Source organism: Acomys russatus, chromosome 25, assembly GCF_903995435.1.
Source record: "Acomys russatus chromosome 25, mAcoRus1.1, whole genome shotgun sequence".
NCBI lineage: Eukaryota > Metazoa > Chordata > Mammalia > Rodentia > Muridae > Acomys > Acomys russatus.
The window spans coordinates 10,357,256-10,379,415 of record NC_067161.1 but is presented as its reverse complement, the minus strand read 5'-3'; the positions used below and the strand labels follow the sequence as shown (position 1 = coordinate 10,379,415).

At 48.2% G+C, this 22,160-nt stretch overlaps 1 protein-coding gene and 1 long non-coding RNA gene across 4 annotated transcripts; one reads left to right on the top strand and one right to left on the bottom strand.

Moving 5' to 3' along the window:
- Positions 1–1,317: 1,317 nt before the first annotated feature.
- On the bottom strand, positions 1,318–20,472 carry Nlrc3 (NLR family CARD domain containing 3). Of its 3 annotated transcripts, XM_051167563.1 has the most exons (17): positions 20,392–20,472; positions 18,210–20,247; positions 17,124–17,210; positions 13,780–13,863; positions 13,132–13,215; positions 11,764–11,847; positions 9,834–9,917; positions 9,112–9,195; positions 8,488–8,571; positions 7,957–8,040; positions 7,375–7,458; positions 6,811–6,894; positions 3,400–3,483; positions 2,974–3,057; positions 2,328–2,411; positions 1,871–1,954; positions 1,319–1,584 (listed from the first exon to the last, which is right to left on the bottom strand). In XM_051167563.1, the coding sequence occupies exons 2-17, from the start codon at positions 20,222–20,224 to the stop codon at positions 1,494–1,496; spliced, it is 3,285 nt and encodes a 1,094-aa protein (XP_051023520.1). In that variant the 5' UTR covers positions 20,225–20,247; positions 20,392–20,472; the 3' UTR covers positions 1,319–1,493. The 3 variants fall into 3 exon arrangements, with proteins under 3 accessions (XP_051023522.1, XP_051023521.1, XP_051023520.1); XM_051167565.1 differs by lacking the exon at positions 20,392–20,472 and having other exon boundaries at positions 1,318–1,584; positions 18,210–20,334; XM_051167564.1 differs by lacking the exon at positions 17,124–17,210 and having other exon boundaries at positions 1,318–1,584; positions 18,210–20,436.
- Positions 10,735–17,363, top strand: LOC127208190 (uncharacterized). The gene is made up of 3 exons (XR_007833076.1): positions 10,735–10,837; positions 11,706–11,855; positions 16,956–17,363. It is a non-coding gene; the product is annotated as an uncharacterized LOC127208190 (long non-coding RNA).
- Positions 20,473–22,160: the final 1,688 nt, after the last annotated feature.

The window sequence follows — 22,160 nt, the reverse complement described above, 5'->3', positions numbered from 1 at the left end:
TCATCTGTTTAATTTGAAACAATCTCCAAACTATTGTAGCATTTTTCTGCAGGCAGGCCATCTTTGTAGACAGTCCTTCTATTTGGGTTTTGTATAGTTACACCTTTACAGTTAGGCTTAGGTAAACATTTTTGGCAGAAATGCCCCATCAGTGCAGTGTCTACAGCCATGCGTGATGCCCATTGGTGTCATGTCTGTGAGGTTAAATTTAGTCACTTTTGTTGTTGTTGTTGTTTTCTTGGGACAGAATTTCATGTAGCACAAACTGGTTTTGAATTCACTGTGTATCCAGAGACAGCCTTGAACTGACGCTCCTGCCTCCACCGTGTGCTGGGGCCACCGTGTGCTGCTGTTCCTGGCCGAAGCTTAGTCATGTTCCTTAAGGCTGCATTTATCTTGCTGCTTACCGTGTAAACAGAGCAGCGCCTCTCTATGATTACTCATCTGAACACTCTGGCCTCACATTCACGACCCTCCTTTCTCGGCCTCTCAAGTTCTAGAATTACAAGTGTGTGGCACCACGTCTGCCTTCTGGATACTCATTCTTTTTTGGTTTAAGGCTAGGTCTAACTATGTAGTTCTGGCTGTCCTGGAATTCACTCCTGATGTAGACTGGCTGGCCTTGAACTCACAGAGATCTTCTGCCTCTCAAGGGCTGAGAGTAAAGGAGTGCGCCACCACGCCTGGACCTGAGAGGTTCATTTAGGTTTTCCTGTTTCAGTCAGACAGTGGAGGGAATGTGCCACATGGAAGCACATGAGGAAGCTAGAGCCGCTGTGGAGTTTTGAGAACTTAAGTACAGGATAATGGCACCAAAGTACCAACCCTTAACTCACAATGGATAGCCAGGGTGCTGGACTGCAAATGTGGCTGACCTAGATGTCTGAGAGATCTTACAACAATGCAGAGCCCCTGGAGGCTCATCTCTGACTCCAGAATCTTAGAATGAACCTTTCATTTACAGATTCCTCATATTTTCTTCATATATATCTAAGGGTCACACCCCAAAACTTTCTTCTCCAGAGAAAAGAAAAAATGGGCCCATTGTCACCTTTGCCAACCTAAAGTGCTTAGTGGGCTTGAAGACTGCAGCGAGACTGATGTTAACCATGTGAGTGCACAGGGCAGAAACATATTTTTTGTTGTTTTTGTTTTGTTTTTAAGTTGGGGCATATGAAGACCCCAGGTTTAAATAAGCCAGGCTCAGTTTCCTACTTTTTGGAGCTTTGAGATTTTTGCCCCTGCGTGCTCCTCAGTAGCAGCCCTTTCCTTTCTCCAGGCTGTGACAGCATCCATCTTCCCTCCAACTGACCCTCAGCAGGAAAGGTGCCTATGACCTCTGTTGGAAGTGCCCTTCCTTCCTCTATTCAGGACACCGCTTGAGAGCCGGCTCGACAGTTGCAGATTTCAGGAAGATACGCAGAGATCAGATGTTTCTCTGATCAAAACCTTCCCGTTGAGTCACTGCATGGCCCACCAGGACCTTGCTTCCCTTACATTTCCACAGTGCACATGGGAGCATTTGTCTTGATAGCCTCTGAGATCTTCCTGGCACCGGACTCCCCGATGGGATTTCCCTGGAGACTGGAACACAAGAGTTAGGGCAGAACTCAGCATCCACAGGTTGTCTTTAATAGGGTGGTTGTTGCTATGATGAGTTCAGGACCCTGCTGAGCTTTGCCCTTCTGGGATCCCTCCTACGCACACCACTCTGGCATGTTCCTTTTAGACAGTTTCCCTGTGGAGTTGCTACAGTGTCTTTGTATTACCTGGCTCCCAGAATTGGAGCAAAGGCAGAACCTCATCTGGGAGCAGTTCTGGGGCTCAGCGAAAGCATCTGGGAACGGCGGGTGCCACTGAGTGTACTCACTTAATATGATGAAGACCACGGTTCTCAGACAGTGCAGTGGCAACATATATGGCCCCGTCCATCCCCAGGGAGTTCTCTTGGAGACTAGGCAGAGAAGAGATGGAGGCAACACGGTAAGCCAGCAGGACAGCAAAGTCATAAGGAGGCAACACTGCCCTGTTGAGATGTGGATGGGATGAGCAATTCTGAGGCTGATGGTCCACACGTAACATAGCAACTGCTAAGTGACATTTGACCCCTAAACTATAGCCAGGTACTCTACCCAAAACCACAAATGTGGGTGTTGAGTTAAACGAATGACTTAAGGAGAATGAACAAAGCTCACTGCCCTGGGTGTGGACAGTAATGGTCAGAGCAGTGTGGTCGCTCAACATCCAGAAGGAAGCAGCTAAAGGGAGCTGAAGGAAAGTCTGTGTTTCATCCCAAAAGCAAAAGTGTGAGTCACATTGTCACTTACTTGAGTCTCCGGAGACTGGAATTTAACTTGAGAGCATTTGCCAAGGCCTTGGCTCCAGCTATCCCAACATTATTTCCTCGTAAGCTGTCAGGGCAAGCAAGAAGGCTGTGGTGATACCAATGTCCCTGCACATGGGTGTGTCTTGTCTGGACTTGGAGGTGGCTTCTTCCTAAGCACTGGGGAGCCTGTTCTTTTTCTACTCCAGGGAAGGGAAAACCTAGGCTGAGATGGGGGAAGTAACTCTCCATCCAGAGGTACACAGTGCACTGTGGTTACAGAGACCCTGGAGAGCAGGAATGAGGTGGGCATGCTGAGAGCGTCATAGAGCTTGAGCCCACCACACCCCAAGAGTTGGCTACTGGCTCCTCTGGTGTGTGTTGGGGGGTAAGGTGGATACCAACCACTAAACAGAGCCTTTGGACCTGTCTGTCTGGGGCAGGCCCAACCCAGAACATAGTGGCATAGTGACTTAAGAGAAAGACATAAAACAAGAATGGGGAAGATGGGACATACAGCCAAAAATGATTATAAAAATTATCTGTCAGTGTCTGAGTAGGTATTTGTCTTCATGTTTATTCCTTTTGAATCTGTAGCTTGATTTTTTTCTCCCCAGCAAAAGTCTGTCAATAGAGACTAGAATACTCACTCAAGAATCTCCAAGGTTCTGTTCACAGCCAGGGCCTCCCCAAGTGCCTGGGCCCCTTGGGTACCAATGGAGGCCACCTGTAGGCTATAAGAGGGAGTGAAATCAAATATGGGTAATCTGGCTCCAGTGCTCCTGGCCCCTCCCTGCCCTGGGCCAGGCTTCCTTTCATACTGTATACCTGTTAGCCAGGGATAAAAGTTGAGCAATAACACTAAGGATTGTTTGCCTGTGATTCTTCCAAGAACACCGCATCTTCCACCTAACTCTGACATCTAAGAACAAGATCTAGACACAGGATGGGAAGTAGGGTAGTCTTATGGAAGAGTTTGGGGTGAATGCTGTCTGTGCCTGCAATCCTTCCTAGACTATAAACAAAGAGGGTGGTGAAGGCATGGCCTACTTGACTCTCACCTACAGGGCACTTACTAGAGAGCAGTGAGCGTTGTGTTCACCTTCAGGGCACCGGCCACTGCAGAAGCTCCTTCGTCCCCTATAGCGTTCTCCTGTAAGCTGAACACAGTGTGACCCGTTGGTACAGAAGGGCCACAAGCCAACACTCTGGCCAAGGCCTATGAGGTTTGGGTCCTTTACAAACAGCAGACCTACACCAAGTCACTTGAGATCATTGTTTCTGTTGAAGCTGGGTGTGATGGTACACGCCTGTAATCCCAGCAGAGGCAGGAGGATTGATGGGAGTTCGAGGCCAGCCTGGTCTACAAAGCAAGTCCAGGACAGCCAAGGCTATACAGAGAAACTGTGTCTTGAAAAAAAAAAATACCAGCAACAGCAAAAAAAAAAAAAAAAAAAAAAAAAAAAAAAAAAATTGTTCCTGTGGGGCAGCTGTTGTACCCTTGGCCTCATAATATACAGAGGAATCTAGGAGTTTGTGTGAATCTGAATAAACTATCAAAGGCAAACAAGAAAAGGGACATGGAAATTACCGTCAACAAGGCCTGAGACCAAAAGTTATGCCGTTTTAAAGCAATGGAAAAATTAACCTGACGTCCTCATCTCTGCATGATTGTATTAGTGTTTTTGTTTTGTTTGTTTGTTTGTCAAGACAGGGTTTCTCTGTGTAGTCTTGGCTGTCCTATCTGTAGACCAGGCTGGCCTGGAACTCAGAAATCCTCCTCCTACTGCCTCCCAAGTGCTGGAATTAAAAGTGTATGCCGCCACCACCCTCCTCTGCATCATCTTTGTTTGTTTGTTTTTTCTGGACAGGGTTTCCTTGTGTAGCCTTGGTGATCCTGAACTCTCTTTGTAGAGCAGGCTGGCCTTGAACTCAGAGATCCTCCTACTTCTGCCTCCCAAGTGCTGGGATCTGCACCATTCTTGCTGCTTAGGATTTCTATGTCTTTTCTCCTAGTTGCAATTGGAGGACAAGAGTAAGTTCCAGGACAGTAAATGAGTTTAGGACAATTTCATTCTTACTCTAGCAAACATCTGTGTCTTATGTGTTGGGGCTCTGTCCTGTGCTGGCTAGCTTTTTGTCAAGTCAACACAAGCTAGAGACCTCTGAGATGAATGAACATCAGCTGAGAAAATGCCTCCATAAGAATAGCCTATAGGCAAGCCTGTGGGCCATTTTATGTATTAATTATTGAAGTGGGAGGGCCCATGGCATTGTGGGTGGTGCTAACCCTGGGTAGGTAGTCCTGGGGTATATTAGAAAATAGGCTGAGCAAGGAGGAAGAATTAGCCAGCAACCAGCACTCCTCAGTGGTCTGTCCCACTTCCTTTCTCTAAGCTCTCCAAGCCTGTCCTGGCTTCCCTCAGTGATGGACCTACACGCTGAAAGGTTTCCTTCCCAAGTTGTTTTTGGTCACAGTCTTTTAGCACAGCAATAGACAAGTAACTTATCAAAGCCTTCTCAGAGCTCAGCTAGGTTGGCACTGTTAAATGAACGAATTGACAGGCCAGGTCTAAGCTGCCGGTAAGACCAGCAGTCTCTACCCCAGTGTGACAGCCAGGAGAAATAAAGCCAAAAGCATGGAATGAGAGACAAAGAAGGCTGGTCCATGTAAAGAACCTGGGAGAGTGCTGATTTCCTGGAGTGATGAGGCCTGAGGCTTGGAAGTGTGAGGGAGGCAGACCTTGGAATCCAGGCTCTGGGGTTACACTTCACTCTGCAGGTGCAGTCTCTTAAGAATCTCACCCATAATGAAGACATTTTGGAAAGCTCTCTGGCCAGCAATTTGACGGGGATGGCCTAGATGTGGATGGAGGTCACCCAGTGTGGCAGGTGAGTGGGATGTGGCCTGGATGGTGGAGGTTGACAAGAACAGTGGGGAGCGGGGCGGACAGTGGAGATGAGCTGGAAGTGGAGGCAGCAGCACAGGGGGTGCCTCGAGCTTGCACGGCTGGTAGATGTCAAGGGTCAGATGGAGAATTAAGAAGGCTTGTGTGTAAGATGATGGATGCAGCAACTTGCAACACCTGTGAAACCATGAGGGCCCAAGGCAACATGGGTATGCACTCCTGTGCTGGAGTTCAGGGGACACAGCTGGAGTAGTGTCTTAGTTACTTTTCTATTGCTGTGATAAGACACCACGACCAAGGCATCTTATGGAAGAAAGTTTATTTGGGGCTCACAGTTTTAGGAAATTAGAGTCTAGGACCATCATAGCAGGGAGCATGGCAGCAGGCAGCAGGCAGCAGACAGACATGGTCCTGGGACAGTAGCTGAGAACGGACACCTGGATCAACAGATGTAAGGCAAGGAGAGGCCCTGGGATGACATGGGTTTTTAAAACTCAAAGCCCAACCCCATTGACACACCTCCTCCAGCATGGCCACACCTCCTAATCCTTCCCACACAACTCCACCCACTGGCCACCAAGTATTCAAATACATGAGCCCACAGGTGCTATTCTCATTGGAACCACCCCAGGTAGAAGTTATCAGGAGTTGCGTTGTGTAATTAGAATCCTGGGAGAGGAAGAGCACTCCCAGAAAAGTTCATTCAAGGGAAGAGGCCTTAGGGCAGAACCCTGAGGAGCACCAGTGTCTAGCAGTAAAACAGCAAGAAAGAGCAGCAAGTACCAGCTGGAGGAGCGATGCACAGAAGACTGAGGAGGAATCATGTGATGCAGAAGTATGAGCCTCGGGCGGGGGAGGCAGCTCAGTGGGCAAAAGGCCTTGTAAGCAGGAGGTCCTGAATTAAGATGCTCAGAGCCCACGTAAAGCTGGATGCAGCAGCACATGACTGTAACTCCAGCTTTCCTATAGGGAAATCAGAAGCAAGTTAGAAACCCCAGAAGCTTACAGCCAGATTGCTTGGTGTATGTAGCAAGGGAAGAAGACTGCCTCAAACAAGGTGGAAGGTGAGGACCAATACCCGGGGCTCACCACTTACCTCCACATGTACATCCTGGTATGTGTACGCCCCCACATACCTCAATACACTTACATGTATACACGTACATATAAAGATTTAAAAAGAAAAAGCTTGAGGCTAGTCAGATGGCTCAGCAGGTAAAGGTGCTTGCCGTCAACCTGGCAGCCCGAGTTTGAGTCTTGGAACTCAGAGTGGAAGGAGAGACCTAGCTCCTGGAGGTGTCCTTTGACCACGTATATGGCAGGTATGCACACACTTTTGGTTTTTTTAAAAACAGTTTCTCTGTGTAGCCCTGGCTGTCCTGGAACTCATTCTGTAGACCAGGCTGGCCTCGAACTCTCTCTCTCTCTCTCTCACACACACACACACACACACACACACACACACACACACAGTGCCATAGGTGAGGACTGAAACAAGTCTGTGGTGTCATGGTAGAGGAAAGTATTGTTGACTACCATTAGACCAGACCTATGCCTGGAACCGTATGCTACACTTACTCTAAGGTTGTCAGGGTCCTGTTCAGCTGGAGGGCTTGTCCCAGGGCCCTGGCTGCACCAGCCTGGATGAAGTTCCACTGCAGGCTGGAAAGACATAGACACGTGACCGTGTGTGTGTGTGTGTGTGTGTGTGTGTGTGTGTGTGTGTGTGTGTGTGTGTGTGTGTGTGTGTGCGCGCCCAAGAATAGAGCTAGAGAAGCTCTGAGGGATCCAGGGGGTCTAGTGACTGGGTGAGTCTATGTAGGATATGGTAGGCGGGGGTGGGGAGGTTTGAGGCTCAGTTCCCCAGAGGACCAGTGTTTTATCAAATGTAGCCATGGAGACAGGGTTAAATATTCTCCATAAGGCAGAGGTCACCTCAAGTCACAGCCATGACACTTGCCTCATAGTCTGGGTCTATCTGGGGGTAACCTTGAGAATTAAACCCAGGATAGGAATACCTGCTGTAGGCAAGTAGCCTGGGAAGGCCTCAGGCATGACCCAAAGCCAGGTTCTATACTTGATTTGTGAGTAGCCCTGCAGCTGAGGAGAATGGAGATTTGGGGGTAGGGACAGTAGACTTACTGGAGGTGTGTGAGAGAGTCATTTTTTCCTACTGCTACTGCAATGGCCTGGGCACCTTGGTCATGAAGGAGATTAGCTGTCAAGCTGGCAAAAAAGGAGCAGGAGCAAGTAAGTAGGAGCCACCATGCACCCCCTGCCCTGGTCACTAGGGGATCCCAGCCACCCCCATCTTCCCAAGACACACTGTCGGCACTGATGTTAGGTTTGTGTGGCTTGAGCTTGTGTAGAACACTGGTGTGCCAACCATACTTGAGAGCATCCCATGTTCAACTGTGGTTACAAGGGTCATGCAGCCAGGACACACAGCACTATGAGCAGGACTTGCTGCCTATTGGCATAGCTCCATGCCAACTCTTTAGGGTCCTCTCCCATCTTGAGGTGGAGAGTTCAGGGTCAGGGTTGTCAGTAGGTACCAGGCCTCTTTATTGGCCCTTCCCAAATCAAGCCCTTGTCCAACCTTGTAAATTGTGAACGATGCCAAGGGTCTAGCCCATCCTAATTGTGCCTGCGAACCCTGGTGTTTGAGTAGGTGAAGAGGCACAGCTCCCTTTGCCCTCCATCCCTCCAGACCCTAGCACGTACTCCAAGTGCTTCAGCACGTTGTTCATGCAGAGAGCTTGAGCAAGGACCTGGGCTCCCTCTGGGCTGATGGAGTTTTCTCGTAGGCTGAGGAGAGATAAGACTCTCTGAGCATCCAATCAGGCACGTGAGGCTTCTGACAGAGCAGTCCCAGATGTTTAGGCTTTCTGAACCCCAAGACACCACAGACCGGCCCTTGGCCTTCTGGACTGAAGTGTGAAGGAACCTGTTCCAGCCAGCCAGGGCTCTAACCAGTGCCCTACTCAGGGCTACCAACAGTGTAGGGATGCACAGGAGGAAAAAAGACAGGATCTGAGTTGTGAGGAGCAAGTGGCACCTGTACTTAAGAAGGGAGCAGCCCACTGAGGCCACAACTGACAAAGTACAAACAGGGACAGGATGCCATGTTCTAGAACCAAGCCTGTACCAACTACAGATTTCTCCACAGCAGTTTTCTTCCCAATTCCAGAGGTCCTGTATTCCCACCAGTCAAAGGGACAACATCCTGGTTGGGGGTTGGGGGTCAGGACTTACTTGAGACTGGAGAGTGTCTGGTTAGTGCAGAGGGCTCGCATCAGCACTGCTACTCCTGTGTTGCTGATGGCATTGCTCTGTAGGCTGCAGACAAAGACAAGGTACTGTTGATGTGCTGTCCCCGGGCCTGGAGGGAGCTGTGTGATGCAGCCTGGAACCATACACCTTGAGCTCAACAGGGAGTTGGGAACTGTGAAGTGCTCTCCTCACCCCTCTTTTCTCACCATCACTCTGCTTTCTAGCTCCTGCCAGGTAAAGGCAGGAGATTGAGCATAATCCCCAGGATTAAAATTGCCTTGACACAGGGACTGCAGACATCCTCAGGGAAGTGCTTGTTAGCTCTGCCCCAGAGAAAGTGATAAGGCAAAAGCATCCTAATGTGGCAGCAGTATCCAGCTCACCCCACCCTACCTACCAAGGCATTTTAGCTGCCGATGACAAGGCACATAGACCTGTCATCCTAAAAACTGCAGAGAAGTGGAGCTGGTAGATGGACTAGGACAAAAGGTGGATGGAGGGGCAGAAACAGGACAGCATTAGAGCTAGGGTTGGTAGGGTTCTCTCACGGAAATGGGTTCTGGCAAGGGTAATTATCATCCATGGAGGGTTCTCAGGCAGACTCACTCCAGGCTCTCCAGGCCCTGGTTCACCTTCAGGGCCTCAGCTAGGGCCATGGCACCTTTATCCCCAATGGTATTGCTGGAGAACCTGCAAGAGACAAATGGTGGTGTGCTGAGTCTAGGGGTCAGAGGTCAGGGGAGACCACCTCTGTCTCAAGGGTGTGCAGTGTGGTTTGTTTGGCCATAGTTGTGTTCATCTGTTGTCACTCCAGATGACCCCTATCTTAACTCTTTGGAAGGAACTGAGTCAACCCTTAGAGGTATTTATGGGACTTTCTGTGAAGATGGACAAGAGATCATTTCCTTCTGAGAGCAGGAGAGGAGTATATAAGTATACCTGTGAAGTTTGGTGCTCACCCAGTTCTGGGAGTCCGGGTTTTAATTCTCTTTGTCCAGTGTTTTGTACTGCTAAGCCAGTTACCTGCATTCACTCACCCATCAGTGTATCTACGTCTTTCATATACCTCTCCTTCCACTCATTTTACCATCCGTCTATCCACTCATCCATCCACTTACCTATGCATCCATCCATGCCTCCATCCAACCATCCACTCTTCCATCTCATCCCTTCATCCACCCTCTACTCCATCCAACCATCCACTCCTCCATCTCATCCCTTCATCCACCCTCTACTCGTCACCCATTCTCCCGCTCACAGATATGTAGGGTGGGCTAGCCTTGTGCTTGACACTGACAGTACCAGTTTGACCCTTTGGCCTTTCTCACATGAGTTCCTTCAGAATCCTGTTCTGCTTCAGAGCGCCTGCCATCTGCTGGGCGCCTCTGGGCCCAATTCGGTTCTTCTGTAGCCTGTGAGAGACGAGAAGGTCCCTCAGCAAAGCCAGCCACAGTCATTCCTAGGCAAAGCCAGGCTGGGTGTTGGGTGAGAGGTCAAGGACAAATAGGGTACCATCTCAATTTGTACAGCAGTGGGAAGGGTCTCACGGGATCTGGTTGGGGGAGAGAATGGAGAAGTGCAGCCGGGAGCAGAGGCTGATAGTGCTCAGCAGCCTCCCATAGGAGAGACTCCCACACACAAGGCTGCCAGCTGGCAAGGTGTGTTTCCCATCTGGACCAACACACTGCCTCCCACCTCAAGAAGCTTTCCTGGGAAGAGGTATAGAACAGATGGGGAAGGACTGCTCCTGTGGGAAGTTAAAATGCTATCCGTAAGAAGGAAAGAGACAGGAGGCTGTGAGATGGCTCAGCAGGTAAGGTGCTTGCCGCCAAGCCTGGAGACCTAAGTTCAATCTCTAGGACCCACATAATGGAAAGAGAAAATTGACTCCTGTAAGTTGTGCTCTAACCTCCACATTTGTGCCATGGCGTGTACATGCATGTGTGTATGTACATACATAGACACAATAAAGGTAATAAAAGGTAAAAAATAATGTACCTGCATGGTACATGTCCATATGTCTTTTTGTTTGTCTGTTTGTTTTTTGAGACGGTTTCTCTGTGTAGCCTTGGCTGTCCTGGACGTTAAAGACCAGGTTGGGCTTGAACTCACAGCGATCCACCTGCCTCTGCCTGCCAAGTGCTGAGATTAAAGGCGTGTGCCACCACGCCCAGCTCCATATGTCTTTTTACATTTATTTTATTTTATTTTATTTGTTTGAGGTGGGTTCTCTGTATAGCCTTGGCTGTCCTGGACTTGCTTTGTACACCAGGCTGGCCTTGAACTCACAGTGACTCGCCTGCCTCTTTCTCCCTGAATGCTGGTTTTAAAGGTGTGCATCATTGTGCCCAGCCATACATCTTGTTTTTGTTTTGTTTTTCCAGACAGGGTTTCTGTGTATAACTTTGGCTGTCCTGGACTCTCTTTGTAGACCAGGCTGGCCTGTTGAAATGTGCTGTCTCCTTATGAGCTCACCTGGCCTCCTCTGGCTTCATAGCCTAGGAGTATATTTCTCAGGCTCTTTGATTTTTGTTTTTTGAGACAGGGTCTCTCTATGTAGCCCAGGCTGGCCTTGAATTCACAGAGATCTGCCTGCCTCTGCCTGAGATTAAAGGTGTGTACCACCATGCCTGGCTTCCTGGGATCTTCCTAAGGGTCTTAGGGCCTTCTTTCCCAAGATAAACATCAGACAAGATAGTGCCTCGGTTTCCCTGCCACTGTGGGCTTAGGCTGGCACCTGGCTCCAGGTCATCAAGTACCTGATCATCATAAAGGTAGGAGCAGTTCTGTTCTGAGGCCAAAAGCATTTAAGGAGCACATGGCCTCTCCAAGCATCTGCTGGGCTTACAATAAGCTGCTAAAAAGTGGTGCTGCCAGCTCCTTACACTGCAAGACAAGTTGTCATTGTCCTTGGGAACATGCATGGGAGGGGCTGCCTCTGCTGGGCTGTAGGAAGGGTGGGAGCTCTCTGTGCAACCTTACTGGCAATCTTTACAGTCAGACTAGCACTTATTCAATAAAAGAATGCAGTGCTCTTTTCTTGCATCTCTGGAGATGATTTTCCGGGTTGACAGGGGTTTTTATTTTCAGTAATTCCTCGTAACCTATTCTCTGGAAAAGCAGGTGACATTGGGTTTTCCAGGCACAATACAGATGGGTCAGAAGCCTTAGGATTGATCATTTCCTGCTCTCTCTATCAGGAATGAGAGAGACGCCCAGTAGAAGAGAGGGGAAGCAATGGGAGTTATGTCTACTCACTGTAGCACGGAGATGGTGTGGTTGGAGACCAGGGCCTCAGCCATGCACATGACACCATCATCCTTGATCACGTTGCTTTGGAGGCTACAGAGGTAAGAAGGAATGTGTCACTAATAGAATATGAGATGCCAAGTTGTGGCCTGGACTTGTACTGCAGTGGGAATACCTGTCTCAGAGACTCAAGACAGGGAGAAACTGACTTCTGTGAAAAGATTTGCCACTGATGATGTGCCCCCCCCATGGTCCATCACCCAGGAAAGACCATAAGCCCTCCTGTATTGAGTCTCTAGCTGCCTGCCAACTAGGAACAAGGTACCCATGCTATCTCCATCAATTAAAATGAGGTCATCAGTAGACCCCATTTCAATAAAGCTCCACAATGCCCAAACAATAGTAAAGATGTGGAGAAACAGGAAGCCTCACACTACTGATTAGAATGTCAATAGCCTGGCCGCTGTGGAACACAGTCTGGCAGTTCTTAACTTAGACTTGGCATGTAATCTAGCAACTGCATTTCTAGGTATATTCCCCCAAAGAATTAAAGACAGGCACTTGAATACTTCTACACAAATATTGCTAGCAGCATTATTTATTACAGCCAAATGAGAGAAGCACACTGAATGTCTATCTGTCTGTCTGCACATCAGTGGATAAGCAGACTGCTCCACCCATACAGTAGACCACTATTATGCTAGTTGGGGAAGTCAGACACAAAGCTCTTATTGTATAAGTCCTTTTGTATGAAATGTCTACAATCAATAAATCCATAGAAAAACTTGCTGAAGACTGGGAGAAAAGGCAAAAACATTTTGAAACTAGATAGCACAACATTGAGAATATACAAAATGCCAAGAACTATATACTTCAAAATGATAAAATTTTATATTTATTACATGTCACTTGGTGCTGGGTGTGGTGGTGCACACCTTTAATTTCAGTGCTTGGGAGACAGAGGCAGGTGGATCTCTGTGAGTTAAAGGCCAGCCTGGCCTATATAGTGAGCGCCAGGCCAGCCAAGGCTATGTAGCCAGACCCATTTCAAAACAATAACAACAAAAATTTTACTTAAATAGTAAATAGAAAACCAAAAGAAAACAGAACAGTAGTACACCCTCAACATCTGTAGACTACTAAAAGGGACACTGCAAACTATACCCAAACAATTTCACCGTCTGGAAGGCAGACTTTTCATTGTCCTAAGAAACTTTGGGGACTCACAGAAACACTCAGAGTTGGGAGAATCTAGAACCTGACGCTTCCTGGCATCCCAAAGCCTCCATTTTTAACCCTCTTCCACCCATAGTATCTCCTGTAGCCAGGGTTTTGTCTTCTGGGCCCTCTCCTGGGGCCAGGAGCAGGGCCACATACCTTAGAGAGGTTAGAGTTCGGTTTATCTTCAGAGCATCTGCTAGAGCCTTAGCCCCCTGTGGTCCAATGGCGTTACTCCGGAGGCTGGTAGAAGAGAAAAAAGGTACTGGGGTAGGAATAGCAATCAAAATGGCACCAACATTTTAAATTTATAATCCTTAAAGGGAATGAATTAGGCTTAAGGATTTCACATTTGATAGAATGGCGCCATGGCAGAGATCGTGTGTGTGTGTGTGTGTGTGTGTGTGTGTGTGTGTGTGTGTGTGTGTGTGTATGTGTGTGTGTACACACAAAGGAGTTCCCCAAAGTAGCCCCACATGATGAAGGAAAGAAAACAGTATATGATGGTCGAGAGAGCTAAGTGTAAAGAAGACAAAGATGATTCTAGGTCAGGGTCAAAAATCAAAAGTTTTTTGAAATGAAGTTCACGAGACAAAAAGAGTGGTGGCTTTGCTTGCTCAGCTGTCCTCCCAGCCAAGCAGGACAAGAGGTCTGCAGGGCACAGAGCACTGACATGGCTCTAAATGGGCTGAATCCAAAGAGTGGAGGAAGGATGGAGAAAACTCAAGACATGTCATACATAGTCAGGGAGATGACTTAAAATCCCCTTCATTCCAAGGGCCTGTCCTGGAATGAAGTCCTACTTACTCTAGTGTGATGAGACTTCTGTTGACCAGGAGGGATCTGGCCAGAGCTTTGGCCCCTTTGTTACCAATCTGGTTTTCGGCCAGGCTGCCAAAAAAGAAACAGGAGATTGGCTATCTCAGGATGTGACTCTTTGATACTCCACTCATGATTAACCCTCGCTTTCCCAGCATCACTCATGTGGATATAAGCAGAGACAAGGTGACTATGGAGCAGAAAGAAATAGGAAATCCCCTGAGCCTGGGAAGGCAGAGTCGGGGAGGGCCCGACGGCCTTTGCTCTGATAGATGGTCCTAAGGAAGCCTGCCCAGCGCCCCACACTATATCTACTTTACAAACGTGCAGCCAAGAGTGCAAACAATAGAAGCCTTTCATATGGAGCCAGCAAATCTTCAGCGTACTTGCTACCAGCGGGCGTGGTGGTGCACGCCTTTATCCCAGCACTCGGGAGGCAGAGGCAGCCAGATCGCTGAGTTCGAGGCCAGCCTGGTCTTACAAAGTGAGTCCAGGACAGCCAGGGCTACACAGAGAAACCCTGTCTCAAAAAACAAACAAACAAACAAAAACCAGAGTACTTGCTACCATGCCTGACAACCTACCCCTGATCCCCAGAACCCACATAATGGAAGGAGAGAACTGACTTACTAGTTGTCCTCTGACCTCTACATATGTTCTGTGGTGTGTGCATTTACACAACGTGCACTCACACAAACATACCCACAAATGTGCACACCCAGACACTAGCAAAAATACAGTAAGTACAGGAAATGTTTATATTGGATTTGCTGATATTTTAAAAAGTTCTTCCATATACACCTTCTAGTGGCATGGTGTTCATGTGGCTCTCAAGAAAAAGCAAAGTACCAGACATTGGTGCTGGTTTGTAAGAGTCAAATGCACCCCAAGCACCCTCAGCTTATGAAATTCCTTAAAAGCCCATATAGCACTCAGAAACTAATACAAACTAGTTTTTACAAACTAGTACAAACTATTTTGCATCGATTCTAGCCTTTCTCTAGTACAAAGCAGAAAATGGTGGAATTACCACAAAATTAACTTTTAAGTTTAAAAAAGGTTTTTCTTTATGTGTCTGGGAAGGGTGGTTCTAACAGCTTACTGGTTGGTCGACTCAGTGCAGAAGTGGAGCAGTTGGTAATTCTTTAGTTCTGTAGGCAGCAGCCACTAGGATCCTGGCAATATTAGAAGCAAATGTATTCCAAGGGCTGTTTGGGATAATGGCACCAGAGGACAACAAAAGACCAAGAGAGGCTAAGTGGATCATGTACCAACAGTTTCCCCTTTATCCCTTTTATATACCATTTTTCAAATGAGTCCTGTTGTTTAAGTATAAATTTGAGTCAGGCTCAGTGGTGCACACCTTCAATCCTAACCCTGGGGAAATGGAGGCAGGCCGGGCTCTGTGGGTCAGAGACTAGCCTGGTTTACATGTGAGTTCTAAGGCCAGCCAGGACTCTATGGTGATACCCTGTCTCAAAAATAAATAAATAAGCACACAAATAGATAAATTTGAATAATAGCCAGGTGTAGTGGTAGACATCTGTTATTCTAGAACGTGGAAGGTTGGGAATCTTGAGGGCAAGGCCCGCTGGACTACACGAGACCTTGTTTCCCTGCCCTCTGCCATCAAAATGTCAGAAGCCCAGACCGTTTTTATTGCCACAGGACATTTATAATGTTGTATAGATAATGCCTCACAAGCAGAAGCAGCCTTATATATTTTCCTGCAGAATGATGTGGACGTTGTAAACAGGTGTCACTGAAGACCAGAAAGGAAAAGGCATGTGACCATAGAAGACATGGCTGGCTTCCTTCAGAATTTTTTTGAACCATTTTAAGCAAAACTAAATGTTGATTATTTTGCCATGTGCCAAAAAGGCCAGAGCTGCCTGTGAAAGGCAAAATACTGGCAATGAGAAGCTGTCAAGACCATTTGTCTTCCGAAGGGGTTACGTTTTCACTGCTCACCGGCAAGGCAAAACCAGCCCTACTAGACCTCACTTCCTGACCCGGTTCTCCAAAGTTACTCTGTAGTTCTCCGGAACCTTCTTACCATCTCCCCACTGATCCAGCCCCGAGCCCAAGTGCTGCCTACGTCTCAAAGTGTAGAAACTTCATCAGCATTTAAGTCAGCATACAGACTTTTCTCTAATTACAGTTTAAAATGTGATTTGATGTTATTTGAGATAGGCTGTCACTGCGTGTGGCCCAGGCAATCCTCCTGTCTCAGCTACCAGAGTGCTGGGATTATAGGAATGCACATCACACCCAGCTGAAGACAAAGGTTTGTTGTTTCCATTGTTGTTGTTATTGTTTTCCCAGAAACATGCATTTCTCCATGTAGCAGATCCCTGGCCATCCTGAATTCCCTTTGTAGACCAGGCTGGCCTCAAACTCACTGAGCTTCACCTGCCTCTGCCTCCTGGGTGCTGGGATTAAAGGTGTGCGCCCCCGTGCCCGGCTGAAAGGCAGCGTTTTACATTTGAAGCTTATGAAAGCAGACCTGAAGATATAGCTCGAGTAGGTAAAGTCCTTGTGCAGCATGTGTGATGCCTGGGTTCATCCCCAGCAGAGCATAAACTGGGCATAAGGACACAGTGGTGTGATCTCAGCACTTAGGAGGGTCAGAGGTCAGGGCCACCCTACAGATAGAGTGATTTTGAGGCAAATCTGGACTACATGAGTCCCTGTGTCAAAGAAAAAAGGAAGGAAGGAAGGAAGGATGGAAGGAAGGAAAGAAAGAAAGAAAGCAAGAAAGGAAAAATGAAGATTTTTGAGGCTGGAGAGAAGGCTCAGCTGTAAGAGCAATTGCTCTTGCAGAGGACCTGGGCTCAATTCCCAGTACCCACTTGGTGGGTCACAGCTATCCTTAACTCCTATTCCAGGGGATCTGAAACTGTCTTTTGACATCTGTGGATACAAAAAGTGAGCCATGGCACATGTCTGCATGCAGGCAAAACATCCATACACATAAATCTAATTTTAAAAAATGTACCTTAAAATTTTATTAAATTAAAAGTTAAACTTTTAACTTTTAACATTATAACTAAATGCAATCCTGTGCTCAGCATATTATTAGAGTAAATGTTGAGAGGAACATCAGGAAGGTGCCACCTGAGCAGGCAGCACGAATCTTTCCTAGGAGTTTCCTTTCCTTACAGAGCATGTACCAGATCCTTTGGCGCTTTCTACAAGGGGTAGAAAAAAGCAGACTGCATCTTGAACCACGCTCTAAAAGGATACCTGTTCTTGGGGAGGCAAGAGCTGAGCAGAGGGGGAAGCAATCCCCTAGCCCATGCAACAGGTAGGTACACTGGGCTCTGGGTTACCTGATGGTTTGAATGCGACAGTCCTTCCCACTCAGCACACTGCCCAACAGCTCCATCACGGCGTCCTGGAACTGGTTGTTGTCCAGCCTGGTCAGGGGAGCCATGACAGTGAGTAGTCCCGCAGCCCATGAGCAGGGCAAGGCTTCCACCACCTCTCATCCCCACTGTGGCCCCACTGTGTCAGCTCAGAGCTCTAGAGTTCTCTGTGCAAGCAACCTGAGGGGGTTCCTGTGAGCTGTGATGTTCCTCACAGCTCAGCACACCATGTACCTGTGTGAATCACTGTTGGCTAGCTTTACATCTGAGGATGCCAGAACCACTCTCAGGGCCTGACCAACCTTTGTCCTATGTTTTTTTCTTTTTGTTAGCTAGGTTCAGAGTATAACTGAGGGTATAGCTTCTGTCAACATTTAGACAGTCTGTGTGTGTGTGTTAATATATATACACATTTATACATACATATACATATAAACACACACACACACACACACACATATGTATATCCTTGCTATGTAGCCCAGGCTGTCCTGGAACTCAGCAATCTTCCTACCTCCTCCTCTTGACTTCTAGGATTACAGGTATGAGTCACAATGCCTGGTCTCAGAGGGTCTGATGAGTTGGATTATATTTCCACACTGCAATTTTAACCTTGCTGTCTCAATAATGTAGTTTTATATGGATGTAAGCTCATTGCAGGTGTAATAGCTAGGAGGATATCACACTGACATAGGGTGGGCCTATAATCCAATAGAGTATCCTTACAGGAAAAGTGAGTGCTATGTGAAGACAGTCACAGGAGCGGATGGTCACATGACAGGGGAGGCTAAGGAGCATCTAGGATTGCTGGCCCACAGGAGTTCCAGAGGCAGGGAGGGCCCTCCTGCCCTGGTTTCAGAGGGAGTACTGCCTTGACTTCAGATTTCTGGCTTTCAGAACTAAATCAGTTGCTGTGATGGTTCAGCACCCAGCTGTGGAACTTTGCTATAGCAGTCTCAGCAGACTACAGGGAAAGGGGCATGATGAAACAAGGAGCCATTTGGAGTTTTTCTCCTTTGCGCTGACTCCCCGCATGGACCCCATACTCACCTGAGGCTCTGACAGTAGAGCAGCTGGGGCAGCAGGCTCTGGAGGACGCTCTGGCTGAGGCACAGGGATAAGTTGGCCTCCGGAGAGCAGATGTCAGACATCTGCAGGAGGTAGGCTAAAGCCTTGCGGTGCAAGGGGCTGGTCATCCCAGCCAAGGCCCCACTCTGCATGGCCTCCTCCACACTGCAGGCCAGTTCTGTGTGCTGCAGCTCATGCAGGCAGTACAAGACGTTGATGGCACGTGCACAAACTGCAGTGTCGGGACGTAGCAAGCCTTGTAGGAGCTCAGCCACCTGGGCCCGGTAGCTCTGGTGCTCACCTTGGACCAACAGGGAGCCGGCCAGCAGAGTGTTGACCCTTGGAGACAAGAGGCCCGAGAGGAAGCGAAGGAACACATCCAACCTCCCATCCTTAGCTTGTGTGGCCCGCTGGGCTGCACATCTGAAATGTGCGAGGAAGCCCAGCCTGGGCCAGGACATGCCACTCTCGGTAAAGAGGTCAAAAATGGCCCTCTTGGAAGCACTGTAGTAATATGTCGCTGCCATAAATTCTTGCAGAGATAGGTGAGTGAAGCAATAAGCTGCGGAAGAGGCCAGAGTCTCTTCCCGCTGCAGGAGACAGCTGCACAGAGTGCTCTGCAACAAAGTGAGGTCCATGCCAAATGCCTTTATGTCTTGCTCATAAAACACGTATTTCTTCTTAACCAGCCCATGGAAGGCCAGGCGTCCCAGTGTCCCCACCATTTTGCGGGCCCCCTGGGTCACCTGCTCAATCCTAGGAGTTACCTTTCCCTTGTCCTGTCCCTCCCCTCCCAGGGCCATTCTGAAGTACCAAGAGTAGAGTTCACACAGGGTCTGAGGCAGTGGCAGCTCTGTGTCGTGGACGGCCAGCCTGGTGTGGTACAAGTGACCCAGGGCCATCCCCGTGAGCCGACAAAAGGCTGGTATGGTGCACATCAGATACAGAGCCCTGTTGGCCTGTACCTGACTCAGTACCTGACCTGAGAGGTTCTGATCCTCAGGAAATGTCTGCTCCAGACACACTTTGATCTCTTCCTCAGTAAGGCCCCGAATCTCAGTCATCCGGTCCACTAGGCCTCCAGGGATCTGACCAGCAGCACTGGGACGGGAGGTGATCCAGACAGAAATTTCTGGAAAGAGGTTGCCTCGGATGATGTTAGTGACCAGGTGGTCTACCTGGATCTCCTTCTTTGGGTCTGTGCAGGCCATGGTGTTGGAGAATTCCAGGGGTGTCTTACACTCATCCAAACCATCCAGGACTAGGAGAGCTCTGTCTGGGGCTGTCACCCCCAGACTAGCATCCCCAGTGTTTGGGAAGATGGAACAGATGAGTCTGTCTGCAGACAGCTTCTCATATGTATTAAGATCCCGAAAGGTCAAGGGTAGAACCACTGAGAAGTCCTTGCCCACTTGTCCTCTGGCCCAGCAACGAACAAAATGCCTCACCAGAGTAGTCTTGCCCACGCCAGCCACTCCAATGGTGATAGAGATGCGAGGTGGGATGGATACCCGGGACAGAGGCAGGAAGAGCCTATCCAGGGTGATGGCCCTGGCAGGGTGCCAGACCCCACGTGTGGCCTCCACCTGGGTAAAGTCATGCTCCCTTAGCTGCAGGTCTGTCAGGCCCTCTACCAGCATGAGGTTGGCCAGTCGATGCGAGGGGCTGTCCAGTTCTGGGTCGTTTCCTACCCTGCTCAGCAGAGCCTCACAGTGCTTCCTTATCCTCGAATCTGTATGGCAGAGAGCAAAACAGGTAAGGTCCCAGGGTAAGGTGAGAGGGTTCAGATACCCTCCCCTGTTGCTCCCCCGCCCTGTGGAAGACTTACCATCGCTTTGAGATCGCAGCGGGGAATCTGGCATTTTGTTATGGGCCTGTAGCAGCTGACCACGCTTCCCAGCCAGTAGGTCCACAAGTGCTTTCACCTGCTCAGCCGGGGAGCCAGCGCTGCAGGCCAGGCGTTTCTCTCTGTCCCTCCACAGATCTTGCTTCCTCATGGAGCCTGTGGTTGCAGCAGGGGCTGTGAAGACAGAGGCGAAACTGCAGCCTGGTGGACCTCTGTTGTTTCCTGGCTTCTTAGTAGCTTCCTGGCCTTCCTGGAAGCTCAGGGGCTATGGGACAGTGATACAGAGATGGCAAGAGGCAAAGCCATGCCATGTCTCACCTGCTCACACTCTTTTGCCAAAGCTGGCTCCTTGTTTGAAGCTCTCCTATAGCCTGTCCCATGTATGTTCCTCCTCACCAAGTATAGGGGCCACAACAGTCCCTTAGGGACTTGTGGGCAGAAATGGACGAGTCATCCATTGTTTATAGTTCTAGAAGAGAAAACATAATGGGAGAGGGGGTCAGCAGAGGTCACTGTCCATTACTGCTGGCAGCAACCCTATTTAATATGACCCAGCACTTGGGAGGCAGAGGTGGGCAGCCTGGTCTACAAAGTGCATCCAGGACAGCCAGGGCTATTGCAGAGAACACATGTCTTGAAAAACCAAAACCAACCAAACAAAGAAGATGACACAGTAGTTGTCACTGTCAGGAATCTGGCCAGTGCTGGCTGCCGGGTTTTCTGGTTCTGTGATTAGCTGAAGAGATGATTGTTGTAAACAGACACCTGGGTTTGAACTTGCACTGGGGATTGGTGTCAATTTAACTCAGCACGAACATTTTCATACAGAAAATGCTAAAAGTCTAACAGTAAGAAAAGCAGCCAATGCCAGATGGTGGTGGTGCATGCCTTTAATCCCAGCACTTGGGAGGCAGAAGCAGGTGGATCGCTGTGAGCTCGAGGCCAGCCTGGTTTCTTCAAAGCAAGTCCAGGACAGCCAAGGCTACACAGAGAAACCCTGTCTTGAAATAAAGAAAGAAAAGGAAAAGGAAAAGGAAAAAAAAAAAAGCAGCCATTCCACTCATAGCCATGTTGAAGAATCAGTAAATGCAACATGTTTAAGGTTTAAGTCCAACAAACTGGATTAAGCTGGGAACACTAAGGCTGGCACAGAGTGGGCCACTCTCTCCTCACTCCTGCAAAATCCTGCTGGCATTTGCTTTTTTAGTTTTCCAAATGTTCAACCAAGGGGGAAAGCAAGTGACATTGCAGCCAACTGTGGTATGTGTTTGGATTTGCCCTTCCTTCCTTCCTTCCTTCCTCCCTTCTTTCCCTCCCTCCCTCCCTCTCTTCTTTCTTTCTTATTTTTTAAGGTTTTACAAGACAGGGAATCTCTGTGTAGCCCTGGCTGTGCTGGACTCACTCTGTAGACCAAGCAAGCCTCAAACTCATAGAGATCGGTCTGCCTTTGCCTCCCAAGTGCTGGGTGGGCATGTGCCACTGTGCCCAGCTGTGTTTGTGTTTTGGTTTGTGCTCATACTTAGATCTTTTTATAGCTTCTCTAGTGAAGCCTTATTTTTTTTTTTTTTTCTCATCTAGAGCTCGGAAAGTAACAGTTTCCTACTGGCATCTAAACTTGTAAAATAGTTTTGTTGTCATTCTGAATACTGTTGGTATAAAAGATGATTAATTTTTGTATTTCACCATATCTCAATGAGCTAAATACTTTTGTTGACTCCTTGTCTATTAGTTTTCTTCAAGCTTTCAGGTTTTCAGTACAAATAATTTCATCTTTTAAAATAAGATTTATATTTTGTTTATGTGTGTGTATTCATGTCTGTTTGGGTTTGTGCACATGCATGTGTGTGCCCACAGAGGTGAGAAGAGGGTAGCAGATCTGCTGGAGCTGGCATTGTAGGTGGTTTGTGCCCAAACACTGGCCCTTTGTAAGAATGGTATATACTCTTTTATGTGCCCTTAAGTGCTGAGCCATCTCTCTAACCTCATAATTTCATCTTTTTATTTCTGAACTGTCACTCACTTTGAACAATTTCACTGCATTGGCAGCTTTTTCCCTGGGGCAGTGCTGGTGAGCAGTCTCGTTATTC